A 21,182-nucleotide genomic window follows, 5' to 3' on the forward strand; every position below is an offset into this window, starting at 1 on the left:
TGTTTATTTTTGTAAACAACATAAAATCAATTTTTGAATGAAGCAGAGCATGAATAAAGCAAAGACAGTAAGATTTAACTATCTACTTTGTTCTCAAATTCAGGTATGTTAATCTTTTATTCCGTGTTAGCTTTATTTGTATTTTTTGTTATACAATGATTTAAATACTATAACCAGCAACCAGCATAGCAGGTATTTACTAATTTTAAGTTAAAAAACCAACTTCAGAAAAATCATGTTATAAACCTTTATTAAAACATCATATAGAATTTTCCTAAACAAGCATTTTTTAAGCTTAATCTCGTTCTCTGATAAGCATTCAACTGTAACATAAAACATGATTTCTTCCTTTATTTTTTTTTTAATTTTTTTTTAATTTTTATTTATTTATGATAGTCACAGAGAGAGAGAGAGAGAGGCAGAGACACAGGCAGAGGGAGAAGCAGGCTCCATGCACCGGGAGCCCGACGTGGGATTCGATCCCGGGTCTCCAGGATCGTGCCCCGGGCCAAAGGCAGGCGCCAAACCGCTGCGCCACCCAGGGATCCCGATTTCTTCCTTTAAAAAGACATAAGGACTGAGGGGTAGCTGACTATGGCATACAAAAATTAGCTTTATAATTAAATAATAAATCAAAATAAAGTGGCAAACTACAAAAAAATAATTTAAATATGGCAAAGTTAGGATAAAACAGGGCAAAGATATTTCAGACCACATAAAATGAGTTCCACCAGATATACATTGCTAACCAAAGATAACAGTTTGATACATGGATTCTTTTGCATTTCTACAGATTACCGTTAGTAACAACTTTGTATTTATCAAATATATCCATCCTTCAATTCACAAAAAGGGATGGTTGCCACATTAATGGTTAACTACTATTACTATTTAGCAACATCAAATTGCCAAAAAGGAATCATTTTATTTCTCTCATATAGGAAATAAATGTTTGCAGGGATCTTTTCCTCTATGTATGATTTACTAAAAAGAATGCCTTCTGGAGAACATTTCTTTTCATCTGTCCACGCCCTTTAATCAGTTACCGATCTGCCACAGTGCACACGACACCGGCCACTGCTTGTGACTCTGCTACTTTGACTCACAAGCTCCTCATCTTTAAATGAACTACTGTGGGCCCCTGGGTGGCTCAGTGGGTGAAGCGTCTGCCTTCAGCTCCAGTCATGATCTCGGGGTCCTGGAATCAGCCCCCACTGGGGCTTCTGCCTCTCCCTCTGCCCCTCCCCCTGCTCGTGTGCTCTCACCCCTTCCCTCTCTCTAAGATGAATAAAATCTTTTTAAAAAATAAAAAATGTTTAAAAATGAGCTAATGCTTCACTGATGCCATATACCTCACTAGCTGACTCGCTGGCCCCCAAGTCCACAGTCATCTCATCTGAGTCCAGGTGCACTCTTGGCATTCCATTTCAAACAGAGGCAGCAGTTGGGGTGAAGTTTCCAACAACAGGTGAATTTTCACCAAGATTCTTTACTATGTTTTGTGCTCCTCAAGCTATGATCTACGGGTAGATCTTAACATCCAAGGGGATACAGAAGTACTGGCAACTATTGACCAACACATTCTCTCTGCCAAATGTCTTATGGTAGGATGGTTTATAACTTAGCAGAGAGAGGACTGCAGACACTTAGTAAACAAACAAAAAAACGCTTCCCCATTCCTATGAGGAACTTAATCTCCAGGCATCAACTCCCCAAGAGAAGTTTCAATTTTCACCCTCCCCATTTATATACAAGTGGGAAAATTTAAAAATTCAAGAAAATGTAATCCACCCTCAAGAAAAGACTTAAAAACTCTACATCATCTTATCACTGTTATTAGTAAAAATAAAGGACAAAAGAAATACTAAATAACAGCAAAGGATCTTCTTTTAAAAAGTAGCACTGGGTGTTATTCTATATGTTGACAAATTGAACACCAAAAATAAATAAATTTATAACAAAAAAAGTAGATTAAATCATATTCTGAAGGGGAAAAAATAAACTTAATTCAAAAAACTCTAGCTTTTCATTACCACACGAAAAACTAGTACCTCAGTACCACATATACACTTACACAAACATGCTTTGAAGAACAGTTCTGTTCCTCTTTCACACAGTGCAATAATGATGAAAATAGGAAAATGACATGCCCCACCCCCCACACACAAAAAAATGTGTGGTCCAAACTAAAAATGACATACCATCCCTGTAAATGAAAATAAGCATCTGAAGAGTTAACTCTAGCTTTACTGTAATAAGCAACAGTCTGGAAATAGCCAAAATAATCAAGACTGAAAACAAAACAAAACAAAAAAATCAATACTGCTAAGCCCAAGAAAGCATAGTTATTAGAGGTACTTAACTCACAAGAAAAGATGGTTCTCTGCTTTTTAAATATGGATTAAAATAAATCTAATTTTTCTTCTTTCAAAAAAATGCTAGTCCAACTCGTGTGAAGAAAACTGGCCTATAGTGGAAATAGCCCAATACAGTAAAACCTCATTAATTTTGATTCCACTAATTAATTGTGGGTTGATGGTTACCTTCACAGGCTGTGTGAAAACAAATTAATGGTATAAACAAAGCAAATGTCTAGCCTATTTAAATGTAAAAGGAAAAAAGTCCATTCTCAAGCACCACTTTGGTATTAATTTTAATTCAAACAATGAACAGAGTAATGATAAATAATTCTCAGCTATCTGTTAAATGAAAGCACTTAAAAGATTTGCTAAAATGCAATTAACTTGGTTTCTTATCTGTCCTCAAAATTACTAAAGAAGCACTTCTTAAATAATATTTAGTAACTCCTATCTCTGATTTAGACCCAGCTTCCCCACAAATGAACTGAATTACCACAATTCTTTTATTATTAAATTATTAAATTCCAGAGATCTTGGTTCTTGAACATCTACTTCACCTACAATGACTCATTCCATAATTCAATTAATTTCATTCTACTTAACTTTGTTCCACTTTAACCTGGAAAAGTCACCTAAATGTGACTTAACGTCAAGGACACTGTATGGGGATTATGCATAAGACATTTAAATTGTGTAATTAAAATAATACAACTAAAAAATGTGAACCTCATGCATCTATGCTACTTTTTTGGTCACATTTCCATTCATTAAAAAAAACTTTGTAATGTATTCCCATTGTATGTATATTTAAAAATTATATATGTGCTCCTGTGCCAATATACCATGTACATTGTAAACCACACACAAAAAATAGGTTTTAAAAGAATGACTCAGAGGTACACCTGGGTGGCTCAGCTGGTTAAGGGTCAGTCTGCCTTTAGCTCAGATCATGATCTCAGATCCCGGGATCCAGCTCCCATGTTAGGCTTCAGCTCAACGGGGAGCCTGCTTCTCCCTCTCCTGCTACCACTCCCCACTGCTCATGCTCTCTCAAATAAATAGGATCTTTAAAATATATATAACAAAAAATGACTCGGGGCACCTGGGTGGCTCAGTTAAGCACCTGACTTCAGCTCAGGTCATGATCTCCGAGTCCTGGGATGGAGCCCCACTACCCCGTCCCTGTCTGGCTCCTTGCTCCATGGGAGTCTGCTTGTCCCTCCCTGCTCATGTGCTCACTCTCTCTCTCTCAAAAAAATAAAATTTAAAAAATAAAAAATAAAACATTTTTATTATAAAAACATAAAAAATAAAACATAAATATAAACATAAATTGTAAAAACATAAATAAAATATTTAAATAAACAAATCTGAGATGAAAGGAGACACCTTCTTGAGTGTCTAAGGTTAATTATGTCAGCACTAACCAACACCTCAAAATATAATATACAGCTTTAGAAGGATTTCATTGCTAATGATTGTTGGATGTAAACACAAACATTATATAAATACACATTTTCTGGCCACCCTCCCACCAAACTGACCAAATGATCGCTGCCTTAAACCATAAAGTTGCTGATGAAAAGATACTGAAGTTTCATCGGAAATATGTTCCATCATTTTCTGTGCCCATTTTGTGGTAGCCGGGTGAGGAACCAGACAAGCACACCTTGCAAGAGCAATGCTGTTGCCTCCTCTCAGTAGCAGGTCTGCTCTTCCCCCAGGTAATATGTGCCCACAGAATGTAAGAAGTAAGTGAGATACCAGTTTCCTTCCATCTACTAAATGTTCAGAAGCTCAATTTCTTAAAGTTAAAAAAAAAGGATATAAGCAAGAGCTTTAGTATTTTATTCCCTTACGCCAGTTAAATGTCTCACAAAAGACACTCCACAACCACTGCTAGGACAGACTTACAGAGTGTGACTCATGAGCACCATGTACATTTTTTCACTGTTTTGACACTCAAAACTTGTACAGCATGGACTGAGCATTCTATCAACTTGGCCAGTACTTTATAGGTGATTGCATCAACATGATTATTCATGTTGAATCTGAATAATTCTGCACTATACTATTTTTTGCCCAAATACTATTAATTCTGCCCTAGAAGCAATACATACCAATGACATCAAAAGCTAATTAAAAGCAAAGGCTAACAATAATAAACAGAATGTTTAATGAAAACTGTATTTTTATTTGATGAAAAAAATTAAGATAACTGGACAAGGAAATGGAGGGAGATACTGGACCAAAACATATATATTGCAGGGCTAATTTTTCTTTCTAGATAATTTTGATCCTCAACCAAGGTCTCATTGAGTTTGCCAGTAAATAATCCTCACAATACATTAGTGCTGAGCAGCAGAATGCCACAAACTATCACAGAATCTGATAGAGTCAGAATATACCACCTAGGTCATCCAACCTGACCTTATGCATTTTACAAGACTTCATTTTAAACCATTCCCAGAAACCTCTTATGTAACCAGTTCCTAAACATCTGCCGTGAATTACAGAAATTAGAGACAGCTAGTTTATCCCTTCCACTAGCTCTCTGGGGAGATGATTCTGCATTCTAACAGTTCCCAATATAAATTACATACATATATTTTTCCTACTTTTACTAATTTATTTTCTAAATTATTCTTTTTCATTTTGTGAGCAATCACTTAACTCCTCCCCAATTTTACTGAGTATTCTCTAAATATATGATAGCTACTGTCTTTCCTTTTAAATATGCCCATCATTAGACAAGCTATAAATGACCAGCTTCTTTTAGTCATAAATCAATCTCGCTATTCTCTTAATCATTATTTCTCATACTTCCCAGAACTCTTTATATGGAACATAAATGTGCAGTTAAGATGCATCATTTATCACTTTTAAATATTCTACCTGAAGGAAAAAAAGGGCCTAAAGTATTCATCTCATTTCCATATTTTCATGAAACTAGTTTAAAAACTTTTTTTAGAAATCCATAGCTCATCCTTTTTTTTTTTTTTTTTTTTTTTTTAAGGAAAAAGAAAGGTAGAGAGCTTTTTCTTTGATAGCTGTTGTGGAAAATAAAGACCAGTAATCCAACCAAAACAGTGACTAACCATCTCATGTTTATGTTCTATATGAAAATAAGACTTCAATATTTTTTAAAGATTTGTGAGAGAGAGGAGTGCATGAGAGATCATGAGCAGGGGGAGGAGCAGAAGGCAAAGCAGACAATCCGCTGAGCAGGGAGGCCAACACAGGGCTTGATCTCAAGACCCTGGGATCACGACCTGAGCTGAAGACAGATACTTAACTGAGCCACCTAGGAGCCCCAAAAATAAAGCTTTTAGAAACAAGTTTTAATTTCCTCATTCACTATATACAATTGGTAATAGTGGGCTAATCTGAATTCCATCTTTCTTCAACTGCTTCCTTATTAATTAAACAGCCAAAAAAAAATGAATTTAATGTAAGATGGGGCACCTAGGTGGTCCAGTGGGTTAAACATCTGACTCTTGACTTCGGCTCAGATCAAGATCTGAGAGTCATGAGATTCAGCTCTGTACTGGACTCCACGCTAGGTATGGAGCCTGCTGAAGATTCTCTCTTTCCCTCTGCCTCTCACTTTGGCCCTTCCCTCATCTCTCTCCCTCCCTCTCTTAAAAAAAAAAAAAAAAAAAAAAGTCCATCAGCCTTCTTTTCTCACCCCATAATTTCTGATAAAGTATTTGATGTTTGTTCTTAGTCCAGTCATTGTTTTTAAATCAAATTTCATCACATTTCTGGAAGGGAAAGATTCCAAGCTTCAAAAATATGCAAGAAGCTACACAGAAAAAGGATAGATTATGTAAGAACAGGAGAAAATTTGAATAGAAAGCACATATGCTTAACATTTCAATTAAGTTAAGCATTCATACAAGCACTAAAATCCCCAAGAAAAACAAATAAGCAAAGGACAAAAAATGTCTCAAAAAATCATTAAAATCTTCATAGAGAAATTTCAATATCTCAAGTAACCAAAAAAATGCAAATTGAAACAAGATATTCTTTCCACCTATCCATTTAGCCAAAGATTTTAGAAATTATAATAGCAAACAACCAGCATTTATTGGGTTCTTACTTTGTACTGGGTATTATTCTAAATAGTTGGCTAAATTCCAAATGTTATAATTCATCAGTCTCACTACAACCCTCTGAGGTAGGTATAATTATTATTTCCACTTTACAGGTATGGCAACTGAAGCATCGAAGTAAATACAAACATTTTATGCTGGTAAGAGACAATGAAGTGGGCATGGGGGTAGAAAATAATTTGCTACTATACCTCAGTCACCTTAAAAACACGAAAATTCTGAGGTTCTAATCTTAAAAAAATTCATGGAATCTATCCAAGGGAACAACCATAATTTTAATTTAAAAAGATGGTATAATACATATGTTCAAGTTAGGAACAATCTACATATCGAAAGTTGGAGAACTGCTAAGTAAATATGGTATCCTCACATAAATATGGTAGGTTATACAATCATTAAAAATTACTTTCATGAATAAGTATAACTTGGAAAAGTTAACATTAAATGAAGATGCAATGTGCTCAGATAACTATATCTACAATATAATCACAAGTATACAGTAGGCAGATTTCAAAAGGCCACAGGGAAAGCTATCAAAATGTTCATTGTGATTCTCTTATATGTACAAGGATAATAGGTGACCTTTTACCTTCTTAGCTATTTCTTCTGTGTCAAACATTTTCAGTGTTGTGTTAAACATGTAAAATTGCAGTTAAAACATGTTTTTTTTTTTTTTTAAAGATTTTATTTATTTATGAAAGACACAGAGAGAGAGAGGCAGAGACACAGGCTAAGGGAGGAGCAGGTTCCATGCAGGGAGCCTGATGTGGAACTTGATCCCGGGTCTCCAGGATCAGGCCCTGGACCGAAGGCAGCACTAAACCGCTGAGCCACCGGGCTGCCCCTAAAACATGTTTTTAAAAAGCAAATAATGTATTATAAATAATAGGAGGCAAAAGGAGTTTAAAAAACTCCAAAGCTGAATGATCAAAGATGAAAACTAAAGGGTAAATACAAGAGAAGTAGGCAATCCACAGTTCTCTAAAAGAAAAGTAGGATATAGGAATTTGAAAGAACGGCTGTTTATTTTTATTTATTTATTTATTTTATTATTATGGAATTTTATTATTTACTTATTTTATTTATTTATTTATGTTTATTATTATTTATTATTTATTTTCTGAAGGAGTTGCCAATGTTTAGGCATCTACCAGGAAACAGAAAGATATTTATAATTCTTCAATATATTAGTTTTCCTCTTCTGTATTTTCTCTTCATATTAGTATCTCTGCTTTAATCTAATCTGTATAGTTCTACCTGCATAATCATCACTGTCACTCAAATACTACCTTAAAATTACATTAACAAAGTTTTTAGCACTTTTAACAATGTAAGTCAATATAAGTATTCAATCCAACAACTCAATGATCACCTTCCACTGTTCCTGAATGTTTCCTCACACTGTTTTGAATTTACTTTATAACTTTTCACTTCATGTCTTTAAAATGTTAACAAGCTTCCTTTAACTTCACTTACATATTGTTGGGTCTTAAGAGACTGAGAAAGTCAACACTGCAGACTGAAAATAATCAAAATTCCTTTTTTTTTTTTAAGATTTATTTATTTGAGAGAGTGAGCAAAAGAGCACACATACAAGCAGGGAGAGAAGCCAACTCCCTGCTGAGCTGGAGCCCAACCCCTTGGCTGGATCCCAGGACCCTGAGATCATGACCTAAGCCAAAGACAGACGCATCACCCACTAAGCCACCCACGAGCCCAAACTTTGGGTTACACACATTCAAGAGTTAAAGTCTCCTGTCACAAAGGGCCCCCCTTCTCAGAGGTCAGGGACTTTCGACTCCTAGTGGCTGTTGGTCCTGGCCTTCCATTTTCTGATGTCTCATTCAGAAAGGTGAAAGGCACTAATCTATCTCACCTAGTGACTGTGAATCTGTTGGCTCAGCCTCAACCTATTTACCCCAATTACACCTGCATCCTTACAAGAAATAAACACTGAATTTATGCCTCTGATGTAATTATGGAATATCTTTTTACCTTCTCATGAAAATAAGTGGGTTCATAGATACTGACTCCATTTTTAAAACTGGAGATACTAAAAGAATATGTGTACCTCCTACCAGTAAACTACTAAAAATATATATACTAAAAATACTTTTTTGTTTCTGGCTTGCTTTTTAAGTCTCTATCAAAGAACACTAGAGAAACCTGACCTTCAGTGTCCACAATTAAGCAAGAAATTTGTGCCTCGCCGATAATTTATGCCTAAGTAAAGCAGTAAATTAGGGTCAAACGTCCCCCTTGAACATCTGGGGTCAAGCTGCCAAAGGCTTCGCAAGGGTAATAGTCAAGCTCTTCTGTAATCTGCCCACAAATTTCCATTAGAAATGAGACAGTTGGGGCCACTCAGACAAGAACACTAATGTTCGGGTAGTGAGCAGGCAAAGCACAATACTCGAGTGCAATTTCTAGGAAATTGCTAATCTCCTGAAAGTTCTGTCTCATGCAACAAAAAGATGCAGTTACACTGAGAGAGAAAGGGAACTCATCCCTCATTTGGGCAGATCCTAAAACCACCTGGCCATCAAGGAAACGAGGAAATGAAAAGCCGTTCCTGATACAGGAACAAAGTGTATCTATAATGAAGTCATTATAAAGCTGGAAATGAATGCATTCCCCAGATTTAGACCTTTATCATCCAAATGAGAATGTAGGTAACTGCAAATAGAAATAATAAAATGGGGTGTCTGGGTGGCTCAGTCCATAAGTGTCTGCCTTTGCTCTAGCAACACTTTCTGTAAAGTGTTTGGAATTAATGCCCAGCCTATGATAGGAACTCATTAAATTATTATTATTCTGTTATTATTATTATTATTTTTAAAGATTTTATTTGGGCAGCCCGGGTGGCTCAGTGGTTTGGTGCCTGCCTTCAACCCAGGGCATGATCCTGGAGACCCAGGATCGAGTCCCACTTCGGGCTCCCTGCAGGGAGCCTGCTTCTCTCTCTGCCTGTGTCTCTGCCTCTCTCTCTCTGTATGTCTCTCATGAATAAATTTTTTAAAAAAGATTTTATTTACTAGAGAGAGAGTGTGTACATGAGCCGGGGGGAGGGGCAGAGGCAGAGGGAGAAGCAGACTAGCCACTGAGCAGGGAGCCTCATGCAGGCTCAATCCTAGGACCCCAGGATCATGCCTTGGGCTGAAAGCAGGCACTAAACCGCTGAGCCACCCAGGGATCTCCAATTTCTGCCATTTTAAGATAGATTTTAACTCATTTTAAAATTACGTTATGATTAAGTTACTCAAGAAAAATTAGTCTTTATGTCATACTGTATCTTCAGCTCAAAATAAAAATTCAAATTAATCAACCACTTCATTCACAAAGCTTAGCATCAAATGACTTCTATTATTAAAACTAATCATGCCCGATACAATCTTCTCTACTCCAAAAAAATATGACTTAAAAGCTAAAAAAAGCCTTTCTAAGATCAAGGGAAACTAAATTTCTAGAGTGTTTAGCACAATATAAGCATAGCCTGAATAGAAGCATGCAATTTTTGTCATTACTATCAAAAAGACCACACACTAACAGTCTCTTACTAATTTTCTCAGCTTCCTACATAACAGGGTGTATTATATCTGAATACATAAATATTATAATATGAAAAATTATTTATCTTGAATAAAATAATACGCTAGCAGTAAAAATCTGGAAAACATGAAGTTATAAAGAATAATAAGCTAATCAGAATGGATAGCCAAATAGTACTGATATATACATTACTGCATTTGTGTCTTCAAAATGAGAATTGGTGCTATTCATGTATACATACTCTGCATACATCCACTTAAAAGCCTGAATATTAGCAAGGCTTAAAAGATAACAAGGATGATGGAAAGTAAGGAGGGTTAATAGGTGGTAAAAACCTATCCCTAAGATTTTAAGGGATAATTTAGCAATACCTATTTAAAAGACTTTAAAAAATCAATATGCCCTTTTATACAGAAATTCCACATCTACAAATGTATCTTAAGAAATCATCTCAGATGTGCAAAAATATTTAGGTATACTATTTTGTATTCTCACTGTTGACCAGAGAAAAATTTTTTCAAGCAGCATTCTAAAATTTCTGATAAACTTAATTAACCAAATATTAAATATGATGTTGGAATACACTTTGTGACACAGAAAGATGAACAGAACATCCCTTGAAAACATTTGTATTCTAACATTTAATTTAAAAAAATAAAAATTAATTTCAAAAAGACAGGTTGCATGCATAAAAATGTGAAAAATGGTATCAAAATCTAAGAGAAGTAAATGTTAAAGGAAAAAAGATTGTTACAGCACATTATGTGCCTTGCGATATATTTCAGAAAAAATGTTATTTCGGCCTCTTCATTTTGTTTAATTTGTACTACCAAAGTTTACTCTGCTTGGCTTTAGAGACCATGTCATAAACACTGCTTTTTAAATGTAACACTCAAATTAATGACAAAAGCCTAAATTCAAAAAGGTGATAAGAGCTAATTCAGGCAAAAGCTTTTTAAAAAGGACAATATATTAAAAAGAAACCTAATTTGTTCATTGTTAATGGCTGTGAACATCAGCTATGCTAGCATACGTATAGTCACATACACCATTCATGTTATCATATCTCTGTCTCTAAAAGCGGGGGATTTTAACGTTGCCAAACAGAGGCACAAACAGGTTAGATGCCTGACATTCCAGTTTTCACAAACCCATGCTGCCCCCTTCTGGATACTTTTGGAGATTATGGGACAATACAAATTTATTAAGATAAATGAAATGTAATCATTTTTAAGTAATCTATTAAAGAAGTTAGCCTATATATTCATATAAAGAAACATATATATATATATATATATATATATATATATATATTTTACCGGTACAATATTTATTTGGAAACATTTTCCAAAAATTCCATTTTGGATAAAGTTCTGCTAGAAGCACACAGCTTATAATCCAATCATCCATGCCAATGACGTAAATAAGTATTATATATTAAAAGTAAATAAAATATAATACTTAACAAAGTCACTTTTTTTGTTCTCTTCCATATGCATTCCTCTCACACCCAAAGCAAAGCAGAATGTGAATTTGGAACTTACTTTTTCAGTTCAATTTGATAATTTTATTGCCTATGCATGTAACCATAAGTACATAGTTTGGACTTGTGTGGTTTTTAAATGTAAATAGTATCTCACTGTATCACACACACAGATGTTCCATGTCACAGGGTGTACTTCGAAATGCAGCCACTCCCTCTAAGTACAGATTAATGAGGAAATATGGAGAGCTCCATGCAAAGATGTTGGTACCATTCTACAGGTAAGAAATATTCTACTGGGTCACTAGTGTTATTTTTTAATTTCTGCGTTTTCATGCCTATCAATAATCTTGGCCTGGCTTACTAGGGAAAATGTTTTTTAAAGCTTTCCTGACATCTTAAAATTATTTTCTTAGTACTTTATTTTTATTTTTTTAAGTACTTTTTTTTTTTAAAGTCTAGTTCCTTTCTCTGAAATTAAAATATGTGGAAATAAAATATACCTGGATCTTGGAGAGTAGAATCCTTTATACTAGAAGCTATAGTGTAAAAAAAAAAAAAAAAAAAAAACAACAACAACAAAAGATGAATAAGAGGGGAAGCTGGTTGGCAGGGAGGTGAAGGAAAGAGGTCAAATCATGCTTACCTAGGTTACTAATCCTAAAGCCAGAGACTTGGAAGGAGTTTCCTGCTGCAGCATACCAGAATCCTTAAGAAAGCTGCCCTCCCTTTCAAGAGCTCTCCTCCTCAAACTCCCTGGGAATTTGATGTATTCTTTGGCCTCCTCTAGCCTACAGTTCAGATATTGGAAATTCACCCAAGCCTACCTCTGACAACTACCCAAACCTGGAAAGCATTCTATCTCTAACCACTCTATGTTGCTTAAATTTCTCAGTTATTAGAATAAATTGACCTAAAGTGCTACATTTCTAAAGCATTAAAACATTCTAGCATTGAAAACCTCTGAAGGGTTGTAAGATACTACACTCCAAGTTAAGGGAATCACACAGTTGGAGAACGGGTGGGGGGAGGGGAGAGACTTGCATTTCATTAATAAGCTTTAATACATTTTGTATTCTATATAGCTATTTATAAAATATTTTAAGATACTACAATAAGTAATATTCTCAGTGCAAATGAAAAGTCAAAATTAAAACCTCAAAATTTTAGCAAGCCTATTTTTAAAAGATTTTCCTAAAAAGTCTTCTATATGAGTAAAGTTGCAATCTAATTTTTTAATAATTTAAGAGTTCCACTTTAAATTTGAATCCTATTAAAACTGCCTCAGAGCTTTAACTTCTGAACAGCAACATACAAGGTGAAAACCACTCTTTTAAAAACAATAAACACTGGGCAGCCCAGGTGGCTCAGTGGTTTAGCACCGCCTTCCGCCCAGGGCGTGATCCTGGAGACCCGGGATCGAGTCCCACGTCGGGCTCCCTGCATGGAGCCTGCTCTTCCCTTTGCCTGTGTCTCTGCCTCTCTCTCTCTCTGTCATAAATAAATAAATTAAAAATCTTAAAAAAAAAAAAACAATAAACACAACTTGGAATGACTAACAAAAATGGTGTAAGATCATATGCTATGTTATAGAATTCAGATACTAGTTAAGTCATTTCAGTTTCCTTCCAGATGTATCTTTCATATGCATAAATAGCACACACGTTATCTTTCAAATATACACAGTGCATGTACATGTACCTTTCCTGTGTACTCACAGCACATGTATATATACCTTTCTTGTATACTCACAGCATGTGCATATGTATCTTGCACATGTACACACAGCACATGTGTATGTACCATTCATGTGTTCTCAAAGCACATGCATATGGACCTTTTGCATGTAGATACAGCATGTGTACATGTATCTTTTGTATGAACAGCAAATGTGTATATATCTTTCTTATGTACATATAGCACATGTATATGTTTCATTCACATGCATATACAGTACAGGTACATGTATTGTTCATCTGTATATATGATACATTTTGTTTCATTAAGAAACCAAACCACCAAAAAGAAAAACCACCTCAAACTGAAGTTTTTCCCTTTATATTCAATAACCTTAAAAAGAAATAGAAGTGATAACCTAATATTAAAGATCTCAAAACTACCAATTCCATCATCACTCCCAAAGTTGAAACAGTCAAAGCTCACAGCATTGAGTAGTTTCCCAAAGCTACCCATTTCTCTGAGTACCTAAAATACTCCCCTCACCTTACCCTTCACTGCACTTTGTTAGTATCTCCCCTTTACCATTTATATAGTAGACCTTGTAGGAGACTTAAAATGCAAAGCTATATTTCTGGGAACACTTAAATACATTACATGGCAGATAGTAACACTGCCCCCAGAAGCTTTATGAATTGTTCTCAGTAACCCTTTAACACTATACAATCCTAAAGTATTTCAATATTTCATGTCTCAAAGGATACCTTCAGTAAAATTTTAACTTTCTTACTATATTATAATTATTTAAAATAATCTATATCATATACAGAAGTTAAATCTCAGTTATCTGGACTATCTGATGAATCAAACTCAATTTCAAAGCACTCCACCTACCAAACAAATTTTTACTATTTTGGGAAAAAATTTAAATCCCTTTAAAAAATGAAAAACAAAAAATCTTCAAAGTAAAATAAAAAAAAAAAAAATCTATTCAATTTAAGTACTCCGCATAATCAATACTTGTAATTAGGCCATATTTATCACCTATGAACATGTCAAATTTTTAAATAAACTCCCATCATCATTAAAAAATAGAGAAATCATTTATTAAAAATAAAGTATACACAGGCACTGAGCCTGGCATCAAATTAACGCTAATTTAAAACAAGAATATGGAAAGGTTTTTTGGTTAAAAAGATGCTCAATGGGACAAAAATGATGATGGGGAACAGGGGAAGAAAGGATGATAAAGAAATAGCTAGAGAGTAGGAAAGAAAGTACATGTCATTGGTCTGCTAAGGCATGTATGTAGAGTTATGAAGGAGCATACAGTCCACCTCAGAGCAGCCTGCAGCTTTTTCTACCTGGTAGACAGGATCTCATTCCTTCTTCACCATCTTCCTAAACTAAGAAATGATGATTTGCTTCTATATATTGGTAAACACGAAATGACTATAAAATAAAGGAAAAATCATCAACTTTATATATTCTTGATTATAATTTAAGTAAATTTTAAAACACAGTTAATATTCCTCTGTTTTAGGACAGCTTTTCCTGGGAAAAAAAAATTGCAAGAAAAAAAAAAATTGCAAGAAGTCAAAACTCAACTTTCTGATTCTACCTACGGTTAAAAAAAAAAAAAAAAATACAGCTCTATTCTAATCTAAAAAGCAGATGACAAACTTTTTATCTTTAGTCATTATGTTTGTCTCCCAAGGACCAGACACAACTCTAAAATAAAAATATTTTCTGCTAAAAGAAAATGACACGAGATCAATTTTTGCAAGGGACAACTCAAGCACTGACCCCTCATTATGTCATCAACTCTAACTTCAGCGAGATAGTCATTTGCTAAATATGTAGCAAATATCAAATTCTTAGTTTATTAATCATTTAGGCTCTTTGACCTGCAGACATATTACTTCACGTCCTAAAGCCATCAGCTAATTGAAAAAATTATTAACCAGGTAGTCACTACTTGTTAAATTATCACAAAGCTAAAAGCAAAGTCTGTCTTAATTGGTACTTTTGAATGTCAATTAAAAATAAGAGAATTTCTGTTAAGTCTATAAACAAATTATGAGTCATACGTTATCTTCCCAGTACCAAATTTCCTGGTCTGTGTCCTTCTTCCTCCAATTAGTGAGGCACCTGGGCCAGCCTCTTGTCTAGTAAGGAGCCCATTTCCTATGTAGTTTGCATGTGTCTACTAGGTACCGTTCTACTCACTGACAATTATTTCTAAAAGCAACTGGTCAAAAACAATTTCTTTTTTAAATATCCACTTGGAGTTTTTTTAAAACAAAACAATGCTCTCATACAAAATACAACCTAAAAATAGTTATATATTAATATAGGTTCAAACAGAAAATGTGATCTTATATAAACCACTCCAAATTCTTTTAATTATATTTGTAATTTAAAATATATATTTCTCTTATATTTTAAATGTTTTATTCTTATAACAACAGAAGTCCTCCAAATCAGAACTGATTGTTCTAACCTGGTATAATATAAATAATCAACTTCAGCATCAAAAAATTAGTTTAACAGATTTGCAGTCAGGGATGAAAATTCTCATGTTTCACTATAGGGCCTAATTACTGCAAAATGAAGTTTAGGACAGGGGTAACAGTGCTACAACTCACAGTGCAATTATGATGATATCTTTTTTACTAAAATAGACATAAGATTAGTCATTTAAATAAACACATAGCAACTGTTTACAGTGATGGAGATAAGAAACTAACAACCGGGACACTTGGGTAGTTCAGTGGTTGAGCAGCTGCCTTCGGCTCAGGGAGTGATCCAGGGGGTCCTGGGATCGAGTCCCGCATCAGGCTCCCATGTTTCTCCCTCTGTCTTCTCCCTCTGTCTATGTCTCTGCCTCTCTCTCTGTGTGTCTATCATGAATAAATAAATAAAATCTATTTAAAAAAAAAAAAGAAACTAACAACCAATTTGAAAAGAAAGAAAAAGGCAGGAAGAAGAAAGAAGGAAAAAAATGATTAAGAACCTGAATTTGAGGGTGTCTAGGTAGCTCAGCTGGTTAAGTGGCCAGCTCTCGATTTTGGCTCTGGTCATGATCTCAGGGGTCCTGGGATTGAGCCCCACGTCCAACTCCACATTCAGCTGGGAAGTCAGCTTGAGGATTCTCTAATAAATTAATAAATCTTTAAAAAAAGAACCTGAATCTCCAAGTCTGACAGAAAAAAAAAGAAAAAAAAAAAAAAAGACAACTGGCAATAGGACTTCCTACATCACCAATATCAAATCAAAACAAATCTAGCTCTGGCGGGCGGGGGTGGACGTGAGTGGGTGACGGGCACTGAGGGGGACACTTGATGGGATGAGCACTGGGTGCTATTCTGTATGTTGGTAAATTGAACACCAATAAAAATTATTTTATTAAAAAAAAAATCTAGCTCTGGCAAAAAAAGAGGAGATAAAGTATATTATTGGGAAGATTAAGTAAGCAGAAAAGCCATGGAAAATTTCTTGGGTTTTGAAATGAAACATCTGGGGAACTCTGCGTCAGATACGCAAGTAAAATGCTTTTCCATCTCAGTAAAAGCATAACTTGTGAGGCTGAATGGTTTTGATAAACATGAAGCCCGTGTGTAAGACAACAGCATGTGTGCATGCACACATATGTGGATGCTGGGGAATGGTGAGTGCACACACAAAGGGAGCTAATCACAAGAAAAAGTTCACGATTAACAAAAAGTAAAATTATGAAGAAAAATTATGAGTCTGTTATTTATCAGTCCTAAAGTCTCCTCAGACCTCATTACTAAAATTATTAGGTTTTTTGACATCACTACACACCCAGCAGTAAGAAAGCAATCTGCTTTCACAAAAATGGGTACAAAATCTTCCAAAATCATTATCAGTGACTTTCTCTTGTCACAATAAGTGTTTTTTTAAACAAATGCTATTAATAAGTGTTGATAAATATTTACCTCTACAAAGTATGCACTCACCATCCTTTTGCTCAGATAGAGCTGAAAATAAGAAGAATCCAGAACATCTTTATGAATATTTAAATTACTTTAAAATGGAAAATTGAAACTTCAATAAACATATTCTAAACTGCTACTATGTTCCAGAGATAAGCCATCCTATTTAGAAGAGAGTAACACAAAAAAACACTAATGTGCATCTTCTATTTCTGTACCCAACAGCAAATAATTATAATTTTGTTTAAATATTATATATTAACATTATCTAGTTTTAAAATTGAAAGGGTTTTAATATTTTCATCATATTTTAAATTACTCTAAATTCCATTTATATCGTGCCTGGTAGCAATATAACTCAGGGCTACCACAATAAAATAATCTTTTATGATCAACTTACACTACAGTTTTCGGGTGGAACTAGAAGTTGAGTAATCTCGCCACCATGCACACAGAAGATATGTTTCATTTCTCCAGAAAATATGTCCCAAATTATGACTGAAAAATCCACACCTCCAGAAATCAGATATCTTTGATCATAACGAGCTGAGACCTGATGAGGATATAGCAAACATGTGACTTTGTTCCGATGACCGCGGAGTGTTCTGTGAGGTGGCCAACCTGTGAATGAGGTTTTGGATTTAAAATGGGAAAACAAAAGTCTTACAAGGCTTCAACAAATAAATGTAAACATGAATTATCAGAAGAGATATAAATTTTATCATAGAAAAAACTTCTAATTTTATCTTGTAGAATAACTGTAATACACTAGCTACTAGCCACATGAGATCACTGAGCATTTGATGTAGCTAGTCCAGACTCATACGTGCTATAAAATATACAGGAGATTTCAGAAATTTAGCACAAAAAAGTAATGTAAAATATCTCCTTTGTAATATTTTATAGTGATTGCAACTGATTTTATATTATAAAATTGAAATTTTATTCAATTTTTATGAGTTGAAAATAGTTTTGCTATATTAGGTTAAAACATTATTAAAATTAATTTCATCTGCTCCATTTTTACTTTATTAACATGAATATAGAAAATCATGCATTGTTACATATACATATTTCTACTGAACAGCACTATTCTAAAAGATTGGCAGTATTGTTAATATAGTTACTTAGTAAGCTATAGAGATAACTAGTGATAAATGAAGCTGTTAACATATACCAAGAGGTAAACTCAGACTCTTTTACATGTAGTCATCACATGGTATATATCCCAATAGGTACTAACTGTGTCTTACCCACACATCAAAAAATTCTACCAACTTCTAGCAGGCTAACAACTAAGCTGATGCATTGTACTTGTTACAAACAAAAAGGGCAAATACTAGCAGTATCACAATTATAGGTTACAGAGTTCTCTAAACACTTTAGACATCTTCAGCATACCTCTTCGGAGCATGTGTTCCCCCTGCAGCAGCTGTACTATGGCTGTCTGTGTGGCAGGTACAATAATGATGCTTCCGTCCTCACGGCCACAGACAAGTCGTCCATGTGCTGGTATGTACACACTTGCAGTTACTTTAAGAGGCTCATTACTATTGGGAATCACACTCAGCTGATCTATAATTCCAGCAGGACAAGGATTCAGTTTATCAAATGCTTCTTGCAAACTAATAGAAGTTGTCATTTTCAGTTCTGTGGAGGTTTTGTTTTGTATTAGAAAAAAAAATTGTTCATGTTAGAAAAAAATTAAACATTTAATGTTTAATTAAATACATTATTATACATAAAAATTTTAATGTATTAACACATTAAAATAAATGTACTTATGGTTGATTCAGTCATACTAGAGAATAACTGTCACAAACTATAATTCTAAGAATAAAATGACATATGTACATTATGGATTTATTATGCAGTGGTTAGTATTTAGGTTGCTAAATTAAAAGAATTAAGAAATTGCTGCACATGATTTATTACTATCTTCTTTACCTTCCTGTTTATCAGGTGTGTCTGACAGGTTCCAAATATTCAATCTTCCTGAAGAATCACCTTGAATTAATAGTTTATGGAGGTGTTCCTTGCATCCATAGAAGAACCGAGTAACAGGAGGACAAATAAGCAACTGCAAAAAAAAAAAAAAAAAAAAAGGTTCAAATATTTTTAGCTGTCCTATTTGGTTTTTTTTTTTTTTTTGTAGGTAATCTCTACACCCAACATGGAGCTTGAACACATGATCCCAAAATCAAGAATCACATGCTCTACCAATTGAGCCAGCCAGGAGCCCCCATGCTGTCTTTTTAATCAAAATATTTCACATATCAACATTTTTTTCAGATAAGGATGTTAAGTACTTTGTCTCAGTATCAGAATAAAAAACAATATTTTAATGTAATTGTATAGCATTAATTACATTAATGTCAACTAACATTCAAATCCAGTAAAATACAAACATGCAACAAAATGAAAACTATATTATATAGTCCTTCTCTGGAATTAGTATTTATATTCTTTTTTCTCTACTTCAGAAAAACTGACTATTCATCACAACCATTCTTTACCAAAAAGAAGTCTCCACTTTAAAGGTCAAAAGTATCCTTTGCTGTGCAAAAGCTTCTTATCTTGATGAAGTCCCAATAGTTCATTTTTGCTTTTGTTTCTTTTGCCTTTGTGGATGTATCTTGCAAGAAGTTACTATGGCCGAGTTCAAAAAGGGTGTTGCCTGTGTTCTTCTCTAGGATTTTGATGGAATCTTGTCTCACATTTAGATCTTTCATCCATTTTGAGTTTATCTTTGTGTATGGTGAAAGAGAGTGGTCTAGTTTCATTCTTCTGCATGTGGATGTCCAATTTTCCCAGCACCATTTATTGAAGAGACTGTCTTTCTTCCAATGGATAGTCTTTCCTCCTTTATCGAATATTAGTTGCCCATAAAGTTCAGGGTCCACTTCTGGATTCTCTATTCTGTTCCACTGATCTATGTGTCTGTTTTTGTGCCAGTACCACACTGTCTTGATGACCACAGCTTTGTAGTACAACCTGAAATCTGGCATTGTGATGCCCCCAGATATGGTTTTCTTTTTTAAAATTCCCCTGGCTATTCGGGGTCTTTTCTGATTCCACACAAATCTTAAAATAATTTGTTCTAACTCTCTGAAGAAAGTCCATGGTATTTTGATAGGGATTGCATTAAACGTGTATATTGCCCTGGGTAACATTGACATTTTCACAATATTAATTCTGCCAATCCATGAGCATGGAATATTTTTCCATCTCTTTGTGTCTTCCTCAATTTCTTTCAGAAGTGTTCTATAGTTTTGAGGGTATAGATCCTTTACATCTTTGCACAGCAAAGGATACAGTCAACAAAACTCAAAGACAACCTACAGAATGGGAGAAGATATTTGCAAATGACATATCAGATAAAGGGCTAGTTTCCAAGATCTATAAAGAACTTATTAAACTCAACACCAAAGAAACAAACAATCCAATCATGAAATGGGCAAAAGACATGAACAGAAATCTCACAGAGGAAGACATAGACATGGCCAACATGCATATGAGAAAATGCTCTGCATCACTTGCCATCAGGGAAATACAAATCAAAACTACAATGAGATCCCACCTCACCCCAGTGAGAATGGGGAAAATTAACAAGGCAGGAAACAACAAATGTTGGAGAGGATGCGGAGAAAAGGGAACCCTCTTACACTGTTGGTGGGAATGTGAACTGGTGCAGCCACTCTGGAAAACTGTGTGGAGGTTCCTCAAACAGTTAAAAATATACCTGCCCTACGACCCAGCAATTGCACTGTTGGGGATTTACCCCAAAGATACAAATGCAATGAAACGCTGGGACACCTGCACCCCGATGTTTATAGCAGCAATGGCCACTATAGCCAAACTGTGGAAGGAGCCTCGGTGTCCAACGAAAGATGAATGGATAAAGAAGATGTGGTTTATGTATACAATGGAATATTACTCAGCTATTAGAAATGACAAATACCCACCATTTGCTTCAACGTGGATGGAACTGGAGGGTATTATGCTGAGTGAAGTAAGTCAGTCGGAGAAGGACAAACAT

At 34.7% G+C, this 21,182-nt stretch overlaps 1 protein-coding gene across 6 annotated transcripts in view; it reads right to left on the reverse strand.

Annotated features, from left to right (window-relative positions):
* WDR7 (WD repeat domain 7) overlaps positions 1 to 21,182 on the reverse strand; it is a 353,142-nt gene that overhangs the window by 286,322 nt on the left and 45,638 nt on the right. For all 6 annotated transcript variants that reach the window (XM_038525932.1, XM_038525930.1, XM_038525933.1 and 3 more), the window contains 3 exons: positions 19,091 to 19,223; positions 18,545 to 18,793; positions 17,544 to 17,764 (listed from right to left, as the gene is read on the reverse strand). In XM_038525932.1, coding sequence (XP_038381860.1) covers positions 17,544 to 17,764; positions 18,545 to 18,793; positions 19,091 to 19,223 — 603 coding nt within the window. The remainder of the gene's footprint in view (positions 1 to 17,543; positions 17,765 to 18,544; positions 18,794 to 19,090; positions 19,224 to 21,182) is intronic.

Source organism: Canis lupus, chromosome 1 (assembly GCF_011100685.1).
Source record: "Canis lupus familiaris isolate Mischka breed German Shepherd chromosome 1, alternate assembly UU_Cfam_GSD_1.0, whole genome shotgun sequence".
Taxonomy (NCBI): domain Eukaryota; kingdom Metazoa; phylum Chordata; class Mammalia; order Carnivora; family Canidae; genus Canis; species Canis lupus.